The sequence below is a fragment of the Dipteris shenzhenensis genome, chromosome 32, assembly GCF_047967505.1.
Source record: "Dipteris shenzhenensis isolate YYH24624 ecotype China chromosome 32, Dip_SZ_1.0, whole genome shotgun sequence".
Classification (NCBI taxonomy): domain Eukaryota; kingdom Viridiplantae; phylum Streptophyta; class Polypodiopsida; order Gleicheniales; family Dipteridaceae; genus Dipteris; species Dipteris shenzhenensis.
Genome location: NC_141627.1, coordinates 11946834 through 11971920, shown reverse-complemented (window position 1 = coordinate 11971920; position 25087 = coordinate 11946834). Strand labels below are relative to the sequence as shown.

Genomic DNA, 25087 nt, shown 5'->3' with positions numbered 1-25087 from the left:
TTGGGTAAACATAAATCCCCTGGCTGGGATGGTCTGACGGTTGAATTCTTTGACGCCTTTTGGCCTGAATTGAAAGGTCCAATTCTGCAGTTTATAAATGCAGCCTGGCAACAGCAACATCTTCCCTCAGCTTGGAAGCATGGTCTGGTTAAGCTGGTGCCCAAAAAACCTCTATGTGAGACTATGGATGACTGGAGGCCCATCACTTTGATGCCGGTAATATACAAACTGATTGCCAAAATGTTGGTACATCGGATAAAGGATATCCTTCATGATGGACTTCATCCCCGGCAATATGGTTTTGTTCCAAGACGGCACATACATGACAATATCTCTAACACTCTCATTGCAATGGAATATGCAAAATATACAGATCAAGATGTGTTGGTTATGCAGGTGGATGTGGCGAAGGCTTTTGATACAGTACAGCGGGATTATGTCTCTCAAATCATGTCAAAACTTGGTTTTGGGCCAAAGTTAGTTAATGTCATATATTGGCTCTACTCACATTCCACTGCACAATGCTTTATAGGGAATCATTTGTCTAAGTCTTGGACTCTTGAACGTTCAGTTCGACAGGGATGCCCTCTCAGTGCTTTGCTATATGCCATTGCTTCACATCCTTTGCTTCTTTATATGGATCACATGGTTGATACTGGACAGCTAGAGGGGCTTCAGATTTCTGGTTCACGACCCTTCATTGTTCAGGCCTATGCAGATGATTCATTCTTCATGCCAAAGAATAGCCCTTTGGAGATTCGCCTTTTAATGGATACCCTATCAGATTTTGGGTTGGCGGCTGGTCTTAAAATCAACTTTCAGAAATCAAAACTCTTGCCTCTCAAGCATTGTGATTGGCATGCTACCCTGTGGCCAGGCCAAATTATTTATCCGGAAAATATAGTAAGACATTTGGGCTATCCCATTGGCTGGAAAATCAACAATAAGCAACAAATGTCATGGGTGTTAAACAAAATTCATGACAAATTAGAATATTGGAAGATCTCTACTTGGCCTCTGCATGTACGGCTTCGAATTGTCCAGTCTATTGTTCTAGCTTATGTCCAGTTCTACCTTCCTCTATTACATTGGTCATCCCGAGATCTCACCTCCTTTATGTCTCAAGCCATGGAGATTTTTTGGAAAACAAAGCTTCATAAAAAAGCTTTACGGCTGCTCAAAATGGATATGCTTTGTTCACCAAGAATGCATGGTGGTTTGAATATAATCAACATCCAATTTCATGTGTTGGCAAGAAAGATCACTATGCTCAAGACATTTTTTCAACAAGAGCAGCCTTGGTCCGTTATGTTAGCTTTTTTGTGTGGACAGATGACCACAAATGCTTATGGACATTGGCTCGTTGATCCATCGGAAGTAGTACTGGGCAAATTTCAAGGTAAAATACCTCGCTGTCCATTTTCTAACTCCTTGATACAGGACTGGAAGCAAGTACTTTCGCACATCAAATGGTCTCCTCTTTCTACTTCTATAGATTCCTCACTCAGAATGGAAAGTATTCTCCTCTCCCCTTGCAGCTCAACAACCCATCAGAGCTTATAATCTTATGAAAATGGGTATCCGTTTCATTGATGATGTAGTAGATATGCAAGGAAATATCCTCACTTTTCCAATAGCATGTCGACAATACAATCTGGGGATGCATCATAGACCTATATGGAAAGCTATTGCTGATCTCTTACTCCCTCTGGTTCCGATACCGACATTGAATGTCAGAGACAGGCTTCAAGATTGGCACCTTCAGTCTTCAAATACAAGCATCTCCTCTAAGCCTTTGCATTTATTGACATCTATATAGGCTTATCGATTGATATTACCTCCTCCTTGGATTGCCCATCATGCTAATTCTCTATGGCATTTGAACAAGTCATTAGCCTGGTGGAAGGGAAAATTGCAATTGATATGGAAGTTGAAAATGCCTTTGAAGCAACGTCTATTTTTATGGAGATGTATTGTTGGTATTCTTCCGGTAGGGGTGAAATTGGCTCAAAGGCGGATAGCTTCACCTCTTTGTCCAAGATGTCATCTTACTTCTGAAAGTATTCCCCATCTACTGTGGTCTTGTTCATATTCCAGAAACCTTCTAGACAGAATCTCCTATTTCTTATCTCTCAGATTTCCAGCACACAGGTTCTACAGGTTTTTCTGGATGTATGGCAAACTATCGGCATCTCTGTCACAATATTCTCTTTTCTTCCACTGGATCAGATATTGGGCCTTATGGACCCTCTGGTTGCAGCGTAATCAAGCATATCTGAATTCTCCCCTTCAGCATCCATATGAGTTCTTCCGAGCCTCATTGCGGCAATCATTATATGATGCCTTACATGAGGAAGATTTGGATGTCTCTTGTATTCAACTTTCCTTTTACTGCTTCTGATGCATAGGGCTTTGACTCTCTTTTGAGCACTGCCCAGATGTAAATGAAAGTTTCGTAATATAAGTATCTTGGTTTCACCAAAAAAAAATGTGTGTGTGTGTGTGTGTGTGTGTGTGTGTGCATGTGTGTGTGTAATAAAAAAGCTTTGAGACTACTACCTATGCTGTCTATTTGTTCACCCAAGACTCATGGGGGGCTGAATATTCTCAATCTCCAGGTTCATATGTTGGCAAGAAAGAGCACTATGATTGCTGATTTTTTTCAGCAAAACCAACCATGGGCTATTATGTTAGCAGCTATGTGTGGAAACATGGCTTCCCATGCATATGGGCATTGGATTACAGATCACTGGGAAGCAGTTTTGTCTAATTTTCAGGGAAAAATTCCTGGTTGCCCTGTTTCTACTGCTTTTATTCATGATTGGAAGAGAATTCTTTCATATGCAAAATGGACAGGTGCTTCCTCTCGTCATGGCAACTCCTTTCGATTGGAAAGCATCCATTGGAGCAAGGTGTTTGCATCGCCTCTCGCTTTACAGGCACCTATCAAAGCATATAATCTCATGAAATTGGGCATAAGATTTGTTGGTGATGTTGTGGATCAACAAGGCTATACACTTTCATTTCCACAAGCTTGCAGGACATTTTCCTTGGGTCTGCATCATAGATCCATTTGGAGAACACTTTCAATTATGATGCAGCCATTTGTTCCGGTTCCTCCACTGTTTGCACAGGACAGATTAATGGACTGGAATTTGACTTCCATACCTCCTGCTGCATATACACTTTCGATACACAATCTGACTGCCTCGAAGGTTTACAGATTTCTTCTTCCACAGCCATGGATTGACAAGCATGCCAACACTCTTTGGAATTTGGATAGGCCTTTATCTTGGTGGCAATCCCGTCTCATGAAAATCTGGAAAACCAAATTGCCATTGAAACAGAGGCTTTTCTTTTGGAGATGTATAGTGGGAGCCTTTTCCATTGGGGTGAAATTGGCAGCTCGCCGCATTGCTTCTCCTTTCTGCCCCCGTTGCTCTCATCCTCGCGAGACAGTTCCTCACTTATTATGGTTTTGCCCGCACTCTCGCACATTGATCACTCAGGTTTCTCATTTACTGCGGCTTCGGTTCCCTTCTATCAGATTTGGGAAACTTTTCTGGATGTTTGGATGCTGCTCATCTCAGATGTCTCCATTACTCCTTTTCTTTCATTGGACTCGCTTTTGGGTATTATGGACCATCTGGACACAGAGACTGCACTCTAGGATGGGTCAACAGTTTCCTCAGGCATATATTTTCTTCAGAATGTCCCTTAAGCAGTCTTTACATGACAGTATTGCTGCAAGGGATTTGGATGCTACTTGCCTTGAAGTGTTCTCTACTTGTTTTTGAGTTCTTCTATTGGGCTCTCTTTCGGAGTTCTTTGCTAGTGTGTGGGAGACCTCCCATATTGTAAATTTATGAGCATATAAATACAATGGATTTTACCAAAAAAAAAAAGCATGTGTGTGTGTAATGTCGGCTCCCTCGTTTTGAGGTCGCTACTCTTGTAATATAATCAATCAAAAGTTTTCACTAAAAAAAATGTGTGTGTGTGTGTGTCATGGATTTACCCCCAAAAAAAAAAAAAAAAATTTGTGTGTAGTGTGTGTGTGTGTGTGTGTGTGTGAACTCAACCGTGTGTGTGTGTGGGTCGGAGTGTGCCGTTCTGCATTTCGTCCTCGCCAAGAACCCTACGCAGCTTTCGTCCGTACATATGTACGGTCGCCATACGGCGTCCGTACGTCTGTACGATTCCGTACCAACTCAGTTTTCCCGTACAGTCAGACTCCCCCCGTGCAGCCCGTATATACTTCAGCACAGCTCATCGTCGTCCGTACAGTCTAGTACCTCTTGCCATACAAGTTTTGGGGTTTTTTTGCTCCGGTGTCTTCCCTAGCAGTCCTGTGTCTTCCGCCAAAATCTTACCTATCCCTCTGCTATCTTCTTACTAGCTATACTCTTCTTCTCCTCTCTTGTGGGCTTCCTGTGGATATTTCTTTGGGACTGGTTTTTTTGGCTTTCACTACCCTTTTACAGGTACTTCATTCCCAAGCTCCCTTTCTTACAAAGTCATGGCAGAGTATTCATATGAAAAAACGTTTCAAAAGGAGCGCTCGGCTCCCTGCAAGAAGCAAAAGCAGGTTGAGGGTCAGCATGACCCGATGCATGATACTCTTGAGGCTCAACTGGTATATGATGTAATGCATGAAGGATTTGCAGATACGAGAAAAGAGTGGAAAGACTCGGTTCCTTCAATTGGCCTCATGGTTGAGGTCGATGAAATTGTGGATCCCGTCAGACAATATGCCAAGAATGCAGTCATATTATTTTTTCCAGGCCGAATGCCACCTACTGCAGAGATAGGCAACTGGCTAACACGCACATTGGCTGGCTCTTTTGTTCTAAAGTACACTATGCAGCCAGGGGCTTTTTTGAGGTTATCATGGTGGATGAGATCCACAGACAAATGCTTTTGGAACATTCACCTCTCTTTTTTGGGCAGCAAATGGTGCATGTATTGCCATGGTCTCCCACAAGGGACTTTCAGGCTTTAATTCGACACAAATGTTGAAGTTGTTGATTTCCCACAATGTATGGCCTCACTTTTGCCTAAAATTGCAGCATCTTTAGGTAAAGTGGTCTGCCCACCACGGCCAAATGGCAACTCAAACAGATTTTGCATTCTCTGGGATACTGATAATCCCACACCGGACTCTTATTCAGTCATGGTGAATAATGTGAACATGGGCAGTGCTTTTTATAAACTCAAATGGGGTTTATTTACAGGGGCCTGTTTTGAGTGCAAAAAGTTTGGACACATGGCTTCACAGTGTCCAATGAATCAACATAAAATGCCTCGTGCCACTTTGCCAGTTCACATGCCTACTAACGATGCTCCTACTCCAGTTGCCAACAAAAATAAAAGCAGTAGACAGCCTTCTGGGAGTCAGGATAAAGGCAAAGCTCCAGTGGCTCCCAATGGGAATCTCACTTCACATTCACCTCCTGCTATTCAATCCTCGACCAAAGGACAACAACCTTCAACTGATGGCTGGCAAAGTCCAAGAAAAGTTATTTCTGCTCGAAGAATTCCACCCCCCCGCACTTGGAATGGTGCATCTTCTAGCGGAAATACCCCAGAGATAAATACAGGAATTGGGATTACATGGGCTGCAGTAACAGCCAGCAGAACACTCTTCCCTGAAGAAGAGGTTGCTGCTTTGCTGTCTACTTCTCAGGCGGCTACTTCTTCTCAGGGGCGAGGCCTCGACCCTGAGATGGAAATGCAAGGCTGACCTCATAAATTTTGCTGCTGTACATAGTTGTTCCATTACTATAAATACCTGTATATATGACTGCTCCCATCAAATGTTTCACACTCAATGTCCAGGGCATGTGTGACACTAGGAAATGGAAATCTGTGTGGCTGTACATCAACAGATTTCAGCCTGACATAGTGGCATTATAAGAACACAACCAACATATTTATGCAGACAAGACAGGACACTTCTGTGGATATGATATTTTCTATGCTGGGGAGCACTCTTTCTCAGGGGTTGTCCTTCTGATCAAACATGAGCTTCAACCAGTCATTGCTTTAAATGACAACAAAGGCACATGGCTTGTTCTCCAACGCATTATTAGAGGAGAGGTGTTTGAATTTGCTTCAGTTTATGCACCTCAGTCCTCTAGAGAAAGAACTGCAATTTGGGATGCCATGCAACAATATCCGTGGAGATATCATGCCTACATATGTGGGGATTTCAATAATGCTCCACAACAGGGAGACAACACCTCCAGACATGATCATATGTTATCTCCTGAAAGGCATGCATGGTCTCAACTACTTTTGCATCTGGATCTGGTTGACCTTTGGAAGGAATTGCAACCTTTGTCACCGGGCTACACTTTTCAACATAATGCTCTTTCCGCTTATCAGGCACGTCTGGATCGATGGTATAGTGTCGCTCCCCAACAAAATGGGGATTTCACATGCAAAATGTGAATTGACTATGCCTTTGTGCATTCAGACCATGCACCACTATGGTTGCGGTTATCTTTTCATAATATGCCAGATGATAGATTGCCACAAAGGAGACATCTAATCATAAACAATAGTTATTTGCAACATGCTGATTTCAAGGCAATGGTTACTAAAGCAGCTCATTGTCTTTCCTCTAGCAGCCATATTCATGTTGATGGTGCCTGGGATTCTTTTATTTCTAAAATGCAAGTTGTGATTAGAGCTTATGGCAAGTCTTACATGAAGACTCTTGAGGGAAACCATTGCTCAGGCCAAATCCACTTGTCAAGACCTCACTGAACTCAGTCATCATCGTTCGTTGTCCATGCATGAGCAAACAACACTATGCCAAGCCAGACATTGTCTTAAACTAAATGATCACAGGAAACTGGCAAAATGGGAGACTAGAGCAAGACAAAGAGCCTTTACAGATAAAGGTTGCTCTTCCGAAGAATTTTTCAAAAGTTTACATCAGAGGAGAATCAAAACAGAAATTTGCAGAGTGCTTATGCCCGATGGATCATGGACTACTTCACGGTCACAGCTTGCTTCTGTTTGTGTGCATCATTTCTCTCAGCAATTTGGCTCTGCGGCTCCTCCCTCGCAACAGATTTTGCTTGCACGAAATTTACTGTTGCAACATGTTTCTCCTATCATTTCCCCTACTCAAGCTTTGGAATTGGAGGAACCCTTTACCGAGAGGGAACTGTCAGATGCAATCAAATCATGTGGCAGATGGAAATCCCCAAGATGGGATGGTTTAACAGTCGAGTTTTTTCTAGAATATTGGCCTATTTTGAAGCATTCATTGCTTTCTATGGTGAATGCTGCGTGGCAAAATCAGAAAATACCGGGCACATGGAAGAGAGGTCTTGTTAAACTCCTTCCCAAAAAACAAATTTGTGAGTCTTTGGCAGATTGGAGACCTATCACTCTTATGCCCGTAATTTACAAAGTCACTACCAAAATGATTGTTGATCGGCTAAAGGGGTTTTTACATGATGGGTTGCATCCTGCTCAATATGGCTTTGTCCCGCGTAGGCATATCACAGATAACATTGCTAATGCCTACATTGGAATTGAATATGCCAAATACACACAGCAGGATGTTTTGTTATTGCAAGTTGATATTGCCAAAGCCTTTGATACTGTTCAGTGGGATTTCATTTCATCGACTATGCAGGCATTGGGTTTTGGCACAAAAATGCAGCAACTCATCACTTGGCTATATCAAGATAGTGAAGCTGCCTGCATACTTTCAGGAGATATTTCTCCATCCTGGACTCTTGCTTGTTCTGTCAGGCAAGGCTGTCCCCTAAGTGCTTTACTTTTTGCCATAGCCACTCATCCACTGCTTCAATATCTGGATCACCTCTTGGAAACTGACCAGTTGCACGGTTTGGAGATTCTTGGCAGTCGTAGCATGATTGCTCATGCATATGCTGATGATTCATTCTTTACTCCAAAAAATACTCGGGCTGATCTGTCCATGATTATGCATGCTCTTTCTACATATGGATTGGCTGCTGGCCTTCGGGTAAATTTTCAGAAATCAAAATTGCTGCCGTTACATGCACAGGAATGGCACAACCTTCTCTGGCCTGGGGAAATTGTCCCCGCTTCTCAATTCATTCGACATCTTGGTTATCCTCTAGGCTGGGGACTCACCCGTTCACAACAAACTGATTGGGTGCTAAGGGCAAAACTTGAATATTGGAAGCTTGCAACTTGGCCATTACATGTTCGTTTGCGAATTACACAATCCATTTTGATAGCATACATACAATTTTATCTGCCTCTCACTATGTTCACTAAGGTAGATCTGGTTTCATTTATGTCAGCTATCATGGAAATTTTCTGGCGTTCAAAACATGGCAAGAAAAGTCTCAGATTACTCTCTATGCATCGTCTCTGTTCTCCAAAGATGCACGGGGGTCTAAACATTCTCAATATTCAAATGCATTTACTTGCTCACAGAGGGAAAATGATGATACAGTTTATGCAAGGAGATCAACCTTGGGCTTTCATGATCCGCTCTCTCTTATTACATCTTCATACATCTGCCTTTGGGAATTGGCAGCCTACTCAGTGGGATTTTTTATTTGGCTCTATCCAAGGCAAGATCAGAGGATGCCCTTTTGTCTCTCGTCTGCTTCTTGATTGGAAACACATTCTATCCCACTTGGAATGAGCAACTCTTTGAGGGTAGAGAATATTTTTTGGTCTAAAGTATTCCACCCTTCTTTGGCCATACAAGAACCCCGACCTTCTTATTTTCTCTCCTTCAAAGGCATTTCATCTATGGCGGATGTACTTCAGGATGATGGCACAATTTTATCTTTTTCTATGGCTGCTCGCAAATATGGCTTGGGAGCTCATTATCGTCCTTTATGGCATAGAATTTCAGCAATGCTCCAACCGTACTTGCCGGTACCTCATTTGGAACTTCAGAATCGGCTTGAGGATTGGATTTTATGCTCTCCTTCCTTATACGCCCGTCCTTTAAAGCTCTCACATATCACAGTGTCATCACTGTATAAAGTGTTATTACCTCCACCTTGGATTTCCCACAGAGCAAATACTGTGTGGCATATGGATCGTCCAATGAAGTGGTGGAGGAAAAGGCTGCGTCTCCTTTGGCATTACAAAGTCCCTCTTCGACAACAGCTTTTCCTATGGCGAGTTCTCCTTGGCATTTTTCCATCCGGACAGTTACTCGCATACAGACATTGCTTCAGTTGTTTGTCACAGATGCCAGCGCTCTACTGAATCAGTGCTTCACATCTTTTGGTCCTGCCCAAATACTTCTGATCTCATTGCTCTCATCAGACAGAGGCTTCAACAGCGATTTCCTACTGTTACTTTTGGCAGATTTTTCTGGTTGTTTTGCTTTCATCCACAGAGACAGGGTTTTGATTTATTTTTTGTATGGGTGCGCTATTGGACCCTATGGACTTTATGGATGGACAGAAATCATAGAGTCTTTGGTAATCCACTATTTTCATAGAGTCTTTGGTAATCCACTATTTTCATCCTTTCTTTATTTCAAACGCTCTCTGCAACAATCATTCTACGATTGTTTTCAGACTCGTTTGATTGATCAGGATGTGTATACAGCTTATACTGAGATCTTTAGTTGAGTAGTAGCTACTTCGTTTTTGAAGTAACTATGAATGTAATTATTTTACAGCAATAAAAGATTTCTTCCCACAAAAAAAGTGTGTGTATTTTCTAGCGCCTCTTTTTTGAGGTGACTATTCTTGTAATATAATCAATCAAAGCTTTCACTAAAAAAAAAATTATGTGTGAGTGTGTGTGTGAAAGAGAGAGAGAGAGAGAGAGAGAGAGAAAGAGAGACCTTGCTCGGGTTATTGCAACATTCAATCTTCTGTGGTCCTCAAGGAATCCAATACTTCCATGCTGATTTGATCGAACCGTGGAGAGCAAAATTATATCCTTCTCTTTTCCTTGGAATCCATCGACTGAATTTACCTCCACACTAAAGTTTTGCATTGTCTGGTTCTCCAAGTAGCGTCTTATGAGATCCACTTGACTGGAATATGGTGATATAATGCCAACAGTCAGGGCATGAATTCCTTTGTCTGTGGTTACTGCAAATTGCAAAATGCTCTTTATCATTTACAAATGATGCCAGTATGTTTTGTTAAGTAATATACTCATTAAAATTTATAGGCATGGCCCATGAGCTATGTATATTTCATACATTGCGGAGGGATTGGAAAACATCTCTTTATGATGTAGCATAACCCACAGCACACCCCCAAAAAAAACTATAATCGCAAAGTCCAATTTTTGCTGAACAGAATAAGGCTTAAGACCGGAGAATTGGCCGATGATATTTATCATGCGCTGAAAGACAACTGAAAACCATTAGTTTTTGGTTTTGAAGATCTAATCCGGAAAATTTTGCAAGCAGTAAAACCAGTATTGCATATTGCTATCAACCACATTAGTGTTAATAGTATTAAAATAAACGAACCATGTTGCTGTATGTAGCAAGTTTTCACCGTCCGCCAGTTTATTATTTTTCAACTCTTGAGCATATTTTGTTGTATTTAAGATTCTCTCTCCGCATTGCCCCAAGTTCCTTAGAAAATTAATGGCACAAGCTCTCGTATGAAGCTTAATTTTTTGAATAAAGTCAAATGAACACACTACCTTGTCGTAGTCTCTTCACCATGGATAATACAATAGCAGCTTCAACAGAGTTCTGCTTGCTTTTTCCATCTCTACCACATTGTTCCATTCCACTATCAAGGTCGATGAAGGCATAAGACCCATAAAGTTGGTTCTGATATTTGCAGTAGTCTAGGCTCTGAACGTTTTCTCCATTAGCAATGCGGCCATCATAAAATTGCAAATTTGGAAATAAACTTATGTCTGGGTGCATACGATACTGCTTACTCAGGAGGTGGCAGGGATGGCCCAGGTTACTTATCCTTTCAAACAAGCTCCTGCCATATTGTGAATCTTTTGCAACCTGTTGCATCTCTTTGCAAGATAGTTTATCTTAAGTTTCAATGAATCAGAGAATTATACAACTGATAATCATTTAGTTATGTTACTTGCAAACTCCAAAATCATATGTCCGTACTATGCAGAACGGATCTTATTAACTAACCTGACTTATCACAGTTGCACCAAGCTGCTGGTGATCTCCAACAAGGATAGCATGCTGTAATCCTGGTAATTGTGTAGCAATGGCAGCCTCTGCCTCCGCTAGTTGTGCAGCCTCATCAATGATTACACAATCAAAAGGTGCAGCTTGCCTGCATATACATCGCCTACCTGTGGTAGACACAGTGCAAAATACAATGCGAGAATTCTTCATGCACATGTCTTCTAGTAATTCCCGTGAAGGATTTTTGAAAAGGCGCCCTTGAGTACAATTCAGACTTTGTGTGAGAAGATGAACCAGAAGTGCTTTGGCAATAATAAATTTCTCTTTGACATCGTGGTTTGCCTTTTCTGTAATGAACTCCCTGGAGGCAGGCCAGCTCAATTGTGGAGAAGCTTGTGCAAACCATATGGGGAACTCCGCGTCTGTGATTCCTGGTTCCATGACAAGTTTAATTAATAGACTTGCTACTCGAGCTGTTTCCACGAGGATGCTTTCATTCACATCATCTGGCAATTCTCTTGCTAGAGAATTGCTGTGAACTTTCAGTTGCTTGACTATGGGAGGCAAAGTGCTCCGCACATAGATTAGAAAGCTTGCATATTTTTCAGCAAGCTGAGGACCCTGTTTATAGGTCTCCTCACCAGATTTCAAGAATTGTACTAGAAAAAGGGCTACACTTCTCCAACCTGTTTCAGGTAAGAGAGAATTCATCAAGCGTTTCACTCTGTAGGGAAGGTATATCTCCTGCAGTGGACCTTCGAGAGGAAGTATTTCATCATTTCCCACTAGAACTATGTCTTTTATTTGAATGGATCTATAGAGTGAAGCGCTCAATGGAACTGAAACACTAGTCTTGCAGAACTCGTTGAACTGAATTTTCTCAGACCGCGAATTCACTAGGTCCAGGAATCGGAGCCCCAACTCTGCGACTGCAACGTTAGTTGGAGCCGTTACAAGACATTTAATGCTCAGAGAGGATGCAACTGATAAAAGCGACACTATTGTAGACGTTTTTCCAGTTCCAGGTAGTCCTTGCATCATCCGCACTCGGGGGACCAATCCTTTTTGCAAGTCAGAAGCAATGTTTACAACTGCGCTGGTCTGCGACTCATCAAATCGGCATGACGAACAGTAAGCACTGATCGCTTCCCTGACAGGATCAGTTGTTGGAGCCTCACTTTGCTCATGCAGGAGAGTGATCTGTACAGATAGTGATTCGTTTAGTTACTAAAGTGGGAAATCACAAAATAGTGCATGCAGGATAAGTTGCGGAACAGACCTCCGGATTGGGGTACAAGGTCTCTTGAATGATCGGAAAGCTTTCTTTTTTCACTTCTCCCGGATGCAAAGCAACGCAAATTCGCAAAGCTGACGCTAATCCGGTCAAGTAAATCGCATACCATATCCTCTCACTGTTCATGAGCTCCGCGCGGGCGGAATTTGCATCACGTACATGAATGGCAAGCTTGAGCCATAAGGGCTCTGAGTTTTGGGATGAAGAACGAGCTTGTTCGTCGTCCCCGTCGGTCCGGACGTGCTCAACCAAAGCGAGCATGTAGATTTCTCCAGAGCGCTGCAGGTCTTCGATGGAATCGGGCAATATGGTAGACAAGAGGACGAGGTCTTTGGGTCTGAGCTTAGTGTATTCGTCGCCACCTCGTTCCATCAGCGACTGATGTGTTGCATCAACAAAGACTTCGAACTTTCTGAATGCTGAGTCTTGCTCCGCTGCATGCAGTTTCGTAATCTCCCTGCACACCTCGACGGGAACGCTTGAAGCTTCCCAGATTGCTGTCAATGAATTTTTTATCTTCGCTCGAACCTCCTCTACAAGCGGCCACTTGAAACTCTGCAGATAATCTCCCAACGACGCAAACCTTTCCGGAATCGCGTTCACCTGCGTTCACCACAAGAAAATTTCTTCTTCGCTGCATCATTCTCCAGCGGACCGAGAATATCGGATAGTGTTACTAGAATCTACGATTGATCAAACCTTGCCTACGAGAAGCTCGTCGTTCATGATGTCGTCGATCCTCCAATGGAAAATCTGGTTCAAAAGAAGCAGCATTCGCGCTTCGTGCTTTGATCGCTCTTGGGGTTCCAAACCGAAGAATCTTGCAGTCTGATTGTCGCCATCCGGTGTGAACTTCTGAAAAAATTCATCCAAATCATCCACGACTCGGACGGGAATAGGTTGACGGAACTCCTTGAAAACCCAGAGTCTCCGATTATCCAGAGAATACCAGGCACCTTCGTAACTAACAACGCGAATGGGGACGATACTCTCAACGGTCGTCTCCCCGTTCCGGAGCTTGTGCAGCAGATTCTCCACCAGCTCACGCTCTGTAGCTTGCAAAACCTCAGAATAGGTAGCGTTTATGCTCCCTACGTCGGCTCTCTTGAAGTATCGGTTGATGCTGGTATGTGAGAACTTGATGTCGCGAGGATCCATGGTGATCAAACCTGCAGCTGCGCTGAAAGTAGTGCTGCTGCTGCCTGATTGATCATAAGAGTCTGATTCCTGTTTGTCGTGTGGATTATCCATTGCTGCAGCGGCACCTTTCCCTGTCTGTAGGAGTCCGCCCATAATAGACGGTGTGAGGACGCAGGAAAAATGCAAACGATGCAGGAATGAATTCCGACACTGCTTAAAACCAAAAATTGAAACGATCGTGAAACTCACGCTCGCTTTGATCGAAGCAAAAACAGTAAAGATTCGCCTTTATACGAGGATGTGGACAGTGTCGGAAGGAAATTCCCGCCCGATGTACTCACGAATGTTTTCCCCGCTTTCTCTGTTTCTTCTTCGTCATCTTCTTTTTCTTCTTCCTCCTGTGCCACCGCAGCTTCAATGGTTCCTTCTTCTATTCCTCCGGTGCCTTCTTCTCGTGTGCCACCCCAGCCTTCAATGGCTCCTCCTTCTATTCCTCCGGTGCCACCGCCGCTTCAATGGTTCTTCTTCTTCTTCTTCTTCTTCTTCTTCTGCTTCTTCCTTTCTCTCTTTCTCTTTTTCTCTCTTTCGACCTCCTGTGCCACCGCCGCTTCAGTGGTTCTCGCCCGAGGTGAGGCAGTGAGCTCAACAGCGCAGCTAGCAGCGCTTCTCGGTGTAGTGATTGGAGAGTGTTTGTTATTGAGCTGATGTACATTGTAGCTTTGAGAGATAGCTCGACTACTGATGACGAGTTGTGGCGAGGATGAAGTCATTAATGAATGGAATGAGCACTATTCTAATTCTTTGAGCTCTTCGGCAACAAGCACTCCTCTCCGGGTTCTCACCATGGGCTTCCCACGAGCAAGATGGAGGGCTTCCCCCCATCGCCCGCCCAGCCCATGGCACAGATGCATTCAATGTTACAACTAGCTCAGATGCATTCAATGTGGGTACTGGGGACGAGCAAGATTATGCACCCACAATTGCATTCAACGTAGCAAGATTGCCCTCCCACATGGTCACCCACATCCACCCATGGCTTTGATGCATTCTATGCACCATGGACTCACATGTTCTCCAGCCACCACCTTGATCTTAGGGCACTTACACATCGGCTCTCGCCCAAGCATGCGTCCGCTTGTCAAACACGTGGCACAACTGAGGATTCAAGGCACACAAAGGTCTAGTACTCAGTAGCTGAGCATTCAAGGCGCAAAAAGGGAGGCACTTAATCTCTTGGGCACCCAAAAACTTGTAGGCTCGACCTCCAAGATAGTTTTAATAAAAGCCTTCCTTTTTGTTCATATTCTATAAGTTGGTGTGTAAACACACCTACCCGTCACCTTCCCTCACTTAGGCGGGTGATGTGCAGTGTGTAACTGACCTTAATAAGTAATAATGTAACTAACCTTAATAAGTAATAATGAATTTCTTTCCTTTTTTTTGGCTGCTACCAAGAGGGGTGGAGATTTCCACTTCTACAAAGGAATTTGGGATTTCAATTTCAAAAATTCTTTGCCTTTTTATGATTGGACCAAGTTCCACTTGCTATTTTCATGTGTGTGTGTGTGTGTATGTGTGTGTGTGTGTGTGTGTGTGTGTCTCTCTCTCTCTCTCTCTCTCTCTCTCTCTCTCTCTCTCTCTCTCTCTCATCCCCCCATTTTGCACCCAGGGGCAGTTTCCTTGCATCTAGCTTACTTTGTATTTAGGCTCGGATTTGACATTATGTACTTTCACTTGCATTGTATTGCGTAGCTCACTTAGATGATATTCGACGATGCCTCTTCTTTGTGGCACGTTGATTTTGTGCTATCTTGTACGCAGAGTTCTTGATGTCCCATGGGCCCATTTTGGCCTTTAGTGGACAATAATACACTTTCTTTCTTTCTTTCTTTCTCTCTCTCTCTCTCTCTTTGGTTTAAATTCATTATTTCCTAAAGTCTCCATCCCCTTTTTTGTGCACCATCCCCATTGCACATCCAATTCGTCTTCTTTTTTGCTTTTTTGGATCTCGAGCAGCCTGCTGAATGATTAAATATCATTCACCTTGTTCTGTTTTATTTTGTTTGCACTCGAGCACCTAAACTCACATACATAAGGAAAGGGCATGATATTGTTTTATTCCTTTTTAACACACAAAAGAACTTTCATTTAATGCTTGAAAAACCACCATACAAATCAAGAGCCCCTAAGGCATTGATCACATGGAATATGATAAAGAAAATTGGCTAAAAGAAAAACCAACCATCTCCAAAGATCATAGCTCACTACCTAAGGAATCTCTAACACAAGGGCTAACAAACAAGGAGGAGGACTATACAATCAGTGAATCCCTCACTACAGGAGATATAGAGCTAACATCATTCCATTGCCCGTAATCCCAAGAAGTGTTTGTTTAGTCTCCCTTATAGTGTGCTATTGGTCCAAGCCCTGTACACAATAAACTTGGAACATCCCTATCGCAAATCTAAAACCATTAATTGCTTAGGGAAGCAAACGCCCTTGCCATCTATGAGAATCAAGCAAACTTCCTTGCCATATGAGAGTGATAACTTGAAATTGTCATCCTCTCCAAACCACTCCATGAATTAGTATGTCCACCATTGCTTCTTTGGAAGCTCTCTCTATTAGTATGGAGATGGTTTCCTGGTAATGGATTGTTAACTTAGTTCTACATTCCCCATTTAAAAGGTCTAGTTATATTTCTAAGGAGGCGTAATATTTGGGGAGGTCCACTTAGTTTAAATATTTTGACGCCTTGTTGTAAATTATCTAAAGTTTTTTAATGACTTTTATTCAAAACATACACCACCTTAGATCTCAGCTCACTTGAGAGGTATGTTTGACCAATCTTGGGGGGCCTACACCCATAAAATATGGGTAGGAAGGATGCACCCAAGTTGTGTGGGAGAATGACCACTCTCAAATTTCAACTTCTAGAAGGATTCCTACTAACACATTTTTAGAGTCAACATTGAGGTACCTTTACATTTCAAAGCTCAAAAGAGCCTATAGTGATTTTTATCAAACAAAACAAACCATTTTGGGCATTAGAAGAAAGTTCTTTTGAAGGCCACTTTGTGTGACTCTTAACCTAACCAAACTAGTTAAGTTCACTAGCATAAAATAATAATAGGTGTGAAAGGTCCCTCATAAAATGATGATAAGTGAAAGGACACTTGTAAGAAACCTAGCACACCATACCTCCTATGAATAGGTATTCCTTAAGTAGAACTCTTGTTTTGAGGAAAGAGATGTCACCATTATGCATGAGTTCTTTTGCATCCTACTAGGTTATAAAATATGTATGCAAGGAAGTTGCTTTACATATAACAATCATAGATCATTATCTCAAGAACGCTTATCTCCACCATTGAAGTATTGTCGTGGGAACATGCAATAGAGATGCAATTACTCTCTTTTCACTTGACTCTCTTTTAAAGCTTAGCCAAAAATCTTGAAGATTATGTTAAATGGAGTTCAATTCGGTTTGATAAAGGCTTCAAAATGCAAAAATAGTTTTTTAAACGAACTCTTGTGCTTATTTTGAGCCATCATTTTCAAATACTCCCTAATTCTTTTTAATTAAGTCCTTGTTATATTTTGAGCAGTCAATGAGATTTGTGATAAAAACAAAAGCTACAATCAAAGAGAGATTGCTCACAACAAGTTTGGACTTTACAGATGCCAAAATGATTTAAGGTGAACATGACATGTGGCACTAACCTCATTGAGATATGTCAAGTTAGACAAGCTACAACTTAGATTAGTAATATGAGTTAGAGTTAGATTAACTAACATAGATCAATGTAAACATAATTATGTGAGTTGGATTAACTTGGGGTGAGGTTACGTGAAGTGACCTCGTTTGGTAAGTCTTATCTTGGTTAAACTAGGATCACTTTGGATAACCTTTGTCACAAGCTTGGGTTGGGATTGCAAAACCCTAACCTTAGCAAGTGGCTCAAAACCTAAATCATGGATCATGCCTTATCATGTAGAATACCTTGATTTAATGAGCCCTTGCTTAACCAACCAAGTGATGGTGAATATGAATTGCACAACTGCATGCCACAACAAGTTCTTCTTCACTAGTGGGTGATAGAACACGTGTTGGAATATTAGGGTCACCTCCCACTTTTTTGCCCCATATGAGAAGGACACGGAGAAGGATGACGTGTAGTGTACATGGGATAAAGACGGTTTCTTTAGGATTGCCATGTGGGCAACAGATTGGCTACCACATGGGTAGAACGTAAACATCCTTAGCTGAACTAGATTTAGGGCAGCCCATGATGCCAGAAGCCACAAAGGTCAGCAAGGAGGGCTAACATATGACCCACCTTTTGGGCAAGCTAAGGAGCTATATGTAGTCTAGCTAAGAGCCCATGGAAACAATCAAAAGGCTAGGACAAGACAACACATATGTGCAAAACATATTGAGGGTGCTACAAGTGATATGGCAACTATAGCAACAAGTGTACAACAAGTTTAAAATTTATTTAATAGGTCAACACTACAATAGCAATAGGTATGATGAGAGTATGATGACACATGCATCTGAGATATGTTAATAATGTGGAATCGAATAATAAGGCCCCATACCTCTCAACGCCATAAGTGAGAACCCTTATGTGCAACATCATATTCAAATATTCAATCTTGCTAATAATATAAAATATGTGAGTGTAGCTATTTTTTGTGAGGTTTAGGGAACATATTCCATATGTGTAACTTGATTTGATCCATAGCTTGTGCATTACTTGATGAAATTTTGAAGGAACATGGTGAAGAGGGAGAGAAAGTGGGTAGGCTAGGGAGAGAGGTAACTCAAATTGAAACCTAATGAAACTGAGAGAAAAATTAAAGTGGAAATGAATGAAAGAGAAATGGAAGTACCAAAATGAAAGATTCACATTGGTAAAGCTTGACGTAGACTCCTTTGTTGTGTGTTGATGTGGCACATAGTACAATCATATATAGGATAGGAACACACACTAGAATACCAAATTGTATATGGGATATCTCCCAATATGACACGTGGCACTCATGCATAATACTCTACTAGAACTCCTAGTTGAGCACACTAAGACACACTCAACTTGACTTCATGTTCTAACACCCCCCCATGCAGGAAAGGTGAGAGACTATTAGAATGGGACCAAGAATGGAACATGACAATGATGGACTACTAATCTGTGTACCCCATGTAACTCATAGGCTAAAGTCTGAGCATGTTCGGAGGTTGATCCAATCACTCTCATGGCTTGAGACTCAACATGCTCAACTCACATCTTAGCATGGCTACATGACCAGCTCATAGATCTAGGAATATACCAAAATCTTGGAACTTGGCCAGGCCTGATAAAGAGACCCTATCAAAGACAATGCATGGCTCCCATAATACATCCCCCTCCTGCCACACACCATAGATAGCAAAACATCATTTTAGGAGGACTATCCAAGGCTGAGGACCTTTATTGACTCACAAGATTATTACATTCAAGTTTTTGGGTGACTACCCAGGGCAGAGTACCCAAATACATCAAGCTGATGAACATATTGTAGAAGACATATTCATCATCCTCATCTACCTCTTGAGGGAAAGATAGATTTCAAATATGAGCAATGAGAGCAAAAGTTGGTGTCAAAGTGTCTTATTCTTCTTCTTCACCAGTGGTAGCTACAACCAAGTTAGCATGCTCCTTGGATTGTTGTTTGGCACGCTTCAAAAAACAACAATCCTTTGTATGGCCAAGCTTCTTACAATATGTCCACCTGAAATGTTTGAATGGCTTCCTACCCTTGTAATATAATGCCTGCTCCTCATGGACTTCTCTGTAACTGCGTTCATGATCGAGAAGCATTGCAACCATTTCACCAAAGGACATATCCCCTGCTACATGAAGTGCTAGTATAATATCATGATACTAAGGAGTATCCTCGATGCTTGAAAGAAGGATAGCGACGTGATCATCTTCCCCAACAGGTGCCTTCAAAGCAGCAAGTTTGCATGATGAGGGATTCCATATGATTTTAAATGAGCATTAAGAGAATCTTCATGCTTCAGATGGAGCTTAAAGAATTAATGTTTGAGAAATACTTTGGAAATGATAATTTTGTTACCAAATAAGTGCTCTAGCTTGTCCCATAATTCATATGCAATGTCATCAAAATCCAAGTGATGAATAACTTGATCAGACAAAACCAAACCAATGATAGAAAAAGCTGTCATTGAGATTTTCCCAAGCTAGAATTTTATTTTCATTAGATTCAAGTTTCTTGTCTTTTCCACCACTAGCCACCTTCCACACACCTTCCTTCATGTGCAGAAGCCTTAGCTTGGTTTGCCAAGTTGGAAAGTTCTTGCCAGAAAACGTTTCAATGACAATTCTCGTTTTAGAATACTCCATTTTTGGTTTGCTAAGTCGGAAAGTTTTTACCAGAAAACTTTTCAATGACAATATGGGCTAAAGTGTCAGCTCGGAGCAAAGGCTAGAATAGTATGGACTGTAGCAGTAGCTCAGCTTGCAGTCGAGACCAAAAGCGACCAAGAGAAGGCATCAGAACTGAGGCAGAGTTAGAAGCTAGAATTGAGGCAAAAATAACAGCTTTAAGTGGCGGGAATCTGAAGGGCGGGAGCAGCAAAAGTAGGCAATATTTTCGAGGCCGTTAGAGGCAGCAATTCTGAGGCTCATGGCACAGCAATCCTAAGGTTGATGGTCGTAGCGGAAGCGTGAGTAGGGCAACCCGAATGTTTATGTAGATCAACAGCTCATGGAGAGGCTAAGTGTGAAGGAAGAAGGGCTGCCTTCCAAAATGAAAGACTCACATTGATAAAGCTTGATGTAGACTCCTTGATGTGTGTTGATGTGACACACAAGTACAATCATATATAAGATAGGAACACACACTAGAATACCAAAGTGTATATGGGATATCTCCAATATGACACGTGGTACTCACACATAAGACTCTACTATAACTCCTAGTATCTAACACACTGAAACACACTCAGATTGACTTCATGTTCTAACAAATTTGATAAACTTGGTGTCTGAGCTAATCTACAAAGTGATATCATCCACAAATCACATAGTAGACTAGGCATTATAAAGAAAGTGATCCTCTCCACCTCCCCTAGCCTGTACAGCTTGTAGATTTGTTGCTCTCTAGATGTGCTATTGGGATGAATTGTCTAATGGCAATCCTCAATGGATGTGAGACTCATTTGTCTTTTAGATGCTTGGGTCTGACAATCATTTTATTCTCCAATACTCTCAAGAAGTGATCACCATAAAATTGGAGCTTGGTAGGAACTCCTAGTTCCCCTTCCAGTTTGGTTTCTCATCACGTGGAATCCAAACTAAACTAGAAGGGCTAGAATTGATGCATATGATTACCCTAACTAGAAAGCCATGTAGATATACATGCATACCAAGCTCTGCTAACCTCGTTGTCCACTAGTCAACTAGATTCTAGAGCCAGTCTCAGTAATTTCCAGCAAGGCAAAGCCCAAACCTGCTGAAGATATATCATTTTTTAGAAAATGGCATTGTATGAGCATGCGTCATGACCAACTAACTCAAGAACCTTCCTTCTCTTTCCATGACCTTTGGAGTCAGTGATAATGGATTTCACTACTTTGTGGAGCTTGAACATGTGATAGGAAAGGTGCAATCGGAATTAAAGATTCTATAAGACCTTGAGGAGGTGCTTCTTGAGGGGCTCTCTAGGTGCATGACCACTTTATTTACGTGGTAATCCATTTGATATATAATTATTTATCCAAGACATGACACATAGTCGAAAACTTGTCAAATTTAACACTTGTTGAAAGAAAAACTTATTATCACTTGTTTGCAACTTGAATTATTGATCACTTTTAGTGTTTCTACATAATATTATCATGAAACCTTTTTCGACTTGATCCTCTCCATGATCATGCCAACGCCTCTCAATGAGTTGCTACTACTAAAATTTTGCATTATGATTCATGTTGATCAATAAAAATACTTCATGTTTCACTTATGGTGTGCCAAGCATGATCAATAAATTTCTCATTCAAAAGGGTTCTAGCCATTGCCATGTTTGGTAATTTAGGACTAAAATTTGTAAGCAGCAATAGTGTATTAACTGCACTATTAATCAAATCTTGTTCTCTCACAGCTCCTTCTCCCTGCACCTTCTCTCTCTCTCTCTCTCTCATGAAAGACAAAAGGATGGGGGGGAGGGAAGGTTGTGAAAGAAAAGGAGTGGAGATAGAAAGTGAGGGAGAGGAGGGAATATAGAAGGGGTGGGGTAGAGAAAGTGAGGGCCTACCACAATAGGTGGGGAAGGTGAGATAGAAAAACTAGGGGGGAAGGTGGGAAGAGAAACTGATAGAGAGGAGGGAATAGAGCAAGGGGAGGGGGCAAGGAATTAATGCATTTTTTAAACATCATGCTTGCATCGACTACATCCCAAAATATCTTTAAGTTCTCCGTATTTTGAAAAGTCTAAAAGTTTTTTCCTTTCCTTGGCCTTTGTATCTCTCTCAAAAAGCAACTTTCATTATCTTAGGTTGTTGCATATAGTAGCGTGTTCTACTCATTATTGTCCAAAAGGGACTTTTCGCTCTCTTTGAAATCACATAAAGAAAACTTTGTTAACCAATAAAGAAAGATTAGAAAGCTTTGTTTGCCAATAAAGAAAGAACAAAAAATTTTATTAAAATAATAAAGTAAACCCAATGGCTCCTTGCTTAAAAATATTGGTCAAGTTCAATGTCTCAAAAATCCATATTCAAACCATACATGTTCACAAAACACTCATTAGAAACCCACATCTTTGTAGCTACTCAATTCTACCATTAGCATCATCTAAATCATCTGCAAAAACCTTCTCATTTTGGCCTTCTAAGTCATCTACAAGAATCTCCTCACTGTGGGCTTCTTTCATTGGTGTCTCACTTGCCTTCTTTTTCTCCACCTCCTTCTCCCAAGTGCCCGCTAGCTCACTTGCCTCCATAGTATCGGTTTGAATATCTCTAGAAATTGGGGCTCATGCATTAACAAGTGCTAACCTCAATACTTTAAATGACTTATGCAAGCTCACAATTTCTTTGTGAAAGTGATTCTATAGAAGCCACATCAAATTACATTCAAAATGAGATAGAACCTTTGTATTCAAAAAATATATGAAGATGCAAGTGAATGAATCAAGACTTTGGAATTATTTATCTAAATAGCTATATTAGTTTGGTCTAACAACACAAAAAATATGATAACGAATCTATTTTCTTCACATGTGAGGCAACAAAAAAACCTTATGTTTGAAGAATGAGCAAAGAAAAAATTTCAACTTTTTGTATGACAACTATCAAACTATGCACATGCAAGCAAATATCAAAAGGGATTCATAGAATTTCAAAGAGAATTTAAATTGAGAGCATGCAAGCGAAGCAAATATCAAAGAAATGGATTCGAAGCAACCAAATTACAAAATGAAATCTAAAGAAACCAATTCCAAAGACCAAAGCAATAACCAAATTCCATTCAGGCAACAATTGCTTGATCGATGATATCACCAATTGAGCAAGTGCTAGGTTGATGATATCATCATCCAAGTGAGTGCTAGTTTGATGATATCATCGAACTAAAACTCTCTAGGTCGATGATATCATTGACCTGGAACTCTGTCGATAATATCACTCATCAAAAAATAAAACATTACAACAGTTGCATCGACCTCTCCATCGATGATATCATTGATCTAGAGAATGCTAGGTCAATGATATCATTGACGAAGCACTCATCAGGTAAATGATATCATCGATGGAGCAATCAATGATTTTTTATTCTTCTTTTTTTGTGCATTGATCACTCCGTAGATGATAAAATTGGTAGAGTGAGCACTCAGTCTTGTTGATATCATCGACCGAGCACATTTTGGTATATGAGCGAGGAAAAGGAGGCAACACATAATATCTCAAAAGATTCCAAAGAAACTAATTGGATGCAGTGCACAACTTGAAGCCAAGACACACCATGCAAGAATGATGGTGGCAACTCAACTTGCCTAGGCTAACGCAAAGAATGTTAGAATTGATATCTTAGAGGAGGAAGGCTCTAGACTTCTACCCCACAAAGCTTCGGCTCTAGTGCATTTGAAGGTGTAGAATTAGAGGATGAGTACTCTTCTTTGTAGGATCAATGGCATGTATATAAATGTGAAGCAATGTAATTTGTAGCTTGTTAGGATTTTGAAATATGCTATGTCATGGCCCTTTTATTTACATTGGATGTATAGGTCAATATTGTAAAGGTTTTGAGAAATTGTTGTATTTTATGTAATTTTTGTATTTTGAGGAAAGGTTTTCATTTTGAAATATGGTTGTCGTCAAAATTTTAAAAAAACATGGTTTTAATGTCTTTTATCAAAAGTCGTCATGCAAAACAACCATCTTCTTCAAAAATATGTAAAATTCACATGAAAAAAAGAAAATATCTGAAAGATTCCCTTAGAGTTCTCATTTTGAGGTTATAGTTCTCAAATTAGATGTTACATTATTCCCTGATGAGTTCACGAGAAGTGGTTGAAGGCAAGGACCTTTCTGAAGACAAACTTGATTCACAGCTCAGGGCGGGGGGGGAATTGAATTCCATGTCTGAAGCTGGTACCCATACATGGAGGCTTGGATTCAAATAGGTGTACAAACCCTAACTTTATTTCTCTCAGTTCATTGTCATGGCCGATAGTAAGTACATGATTCCTAATTTTAGAGAGAGAGGAAAATCGGATAGGACTAATTACCCATTATGGAAAATGAAAGTCCAGAGCCATTTGGTATTGAGGGAGACATGGAAGATTTGGAAAATGAAAGTCCATAGCCATTTGGTATTGAGGGAGATGTGGAAGATTGTGCTGAGCAAAGAGTTAAAGCCTCAACCCATTGTAACTCGAGCGATACAGCGACGACGGTATGACTATGTTGATAGATCATGTTCTAACGAGAGCCTGGTGGAAGAAGGATGTTGAAGTCTTGGCAATGATCATTGGAAAGATGGCAAATGTGGTGCTAAAGAGACATGGCATGGAGGAACGGAATGGAAAATGGAAAGGCAAAGAACTTAATGGAAAGTATAACTGAAATGAAAGAAAAAGAAATGAAAGGATGCAATAACCAATAGAACTTACAGGACCAAGAGAGCTCCAAGTGAGTTGATTGATTTGACAAGAGAAAGTACAATGTCTTTATGGGATAGGCACACACACTGTAAGAGTCAAATGTATATGGGATAAGTCCCACAGTGACCAGAAGAAAAAGAAGAAGAAGAAGGAATGCTTCTACTATGATACGCCCTCATTGTAAAGCCATTTTTGGCTAGTTTTTAGCATGTATGCACACATTTTTAAGTCTTTTAAAGCCTTTTAGGCTATTACAAAAATCTTTATCTAGTTTCCATCTCACTAAAGTTTGCAAATTCCATTCAATTTTTTTGCAATTGATACCATCACTTGTTTCACATTGCATCATTTCTACCACTAGCAACCTCAATCTG

General features: G+C 41.0%; 1 protein-coding gene across 1 annotated transcript in view; it reads right to left on the bottom strand.

The window, feature by feature from the left end:
• The window catches only part of LOC147880306 (uncharacterized), a 272580-nt gene extending 250027 nt beyond the window's left edge, over positions 1-22553 (bottom strand). The window contains 7 exon segments of the mRNA XM_087370397.1: positions 9830-10082; positions 10651-10972; positions 11114-11415; positions 11491-12295; positions 12393-13010; positions 13107-13757; positions 22425-22553. Coding sequence (XP_087226523.1) covers positions 9830-10082; positions 10651-10972; positions 11114-11415; positions 11491-12295; positions 12393-13010; positions 13107-13757; positions 22425-22553 — 3080 coding nt within the window.
• Between the last annotated feature and the right edge of the window lie 2534 nt (positions 22554-25087).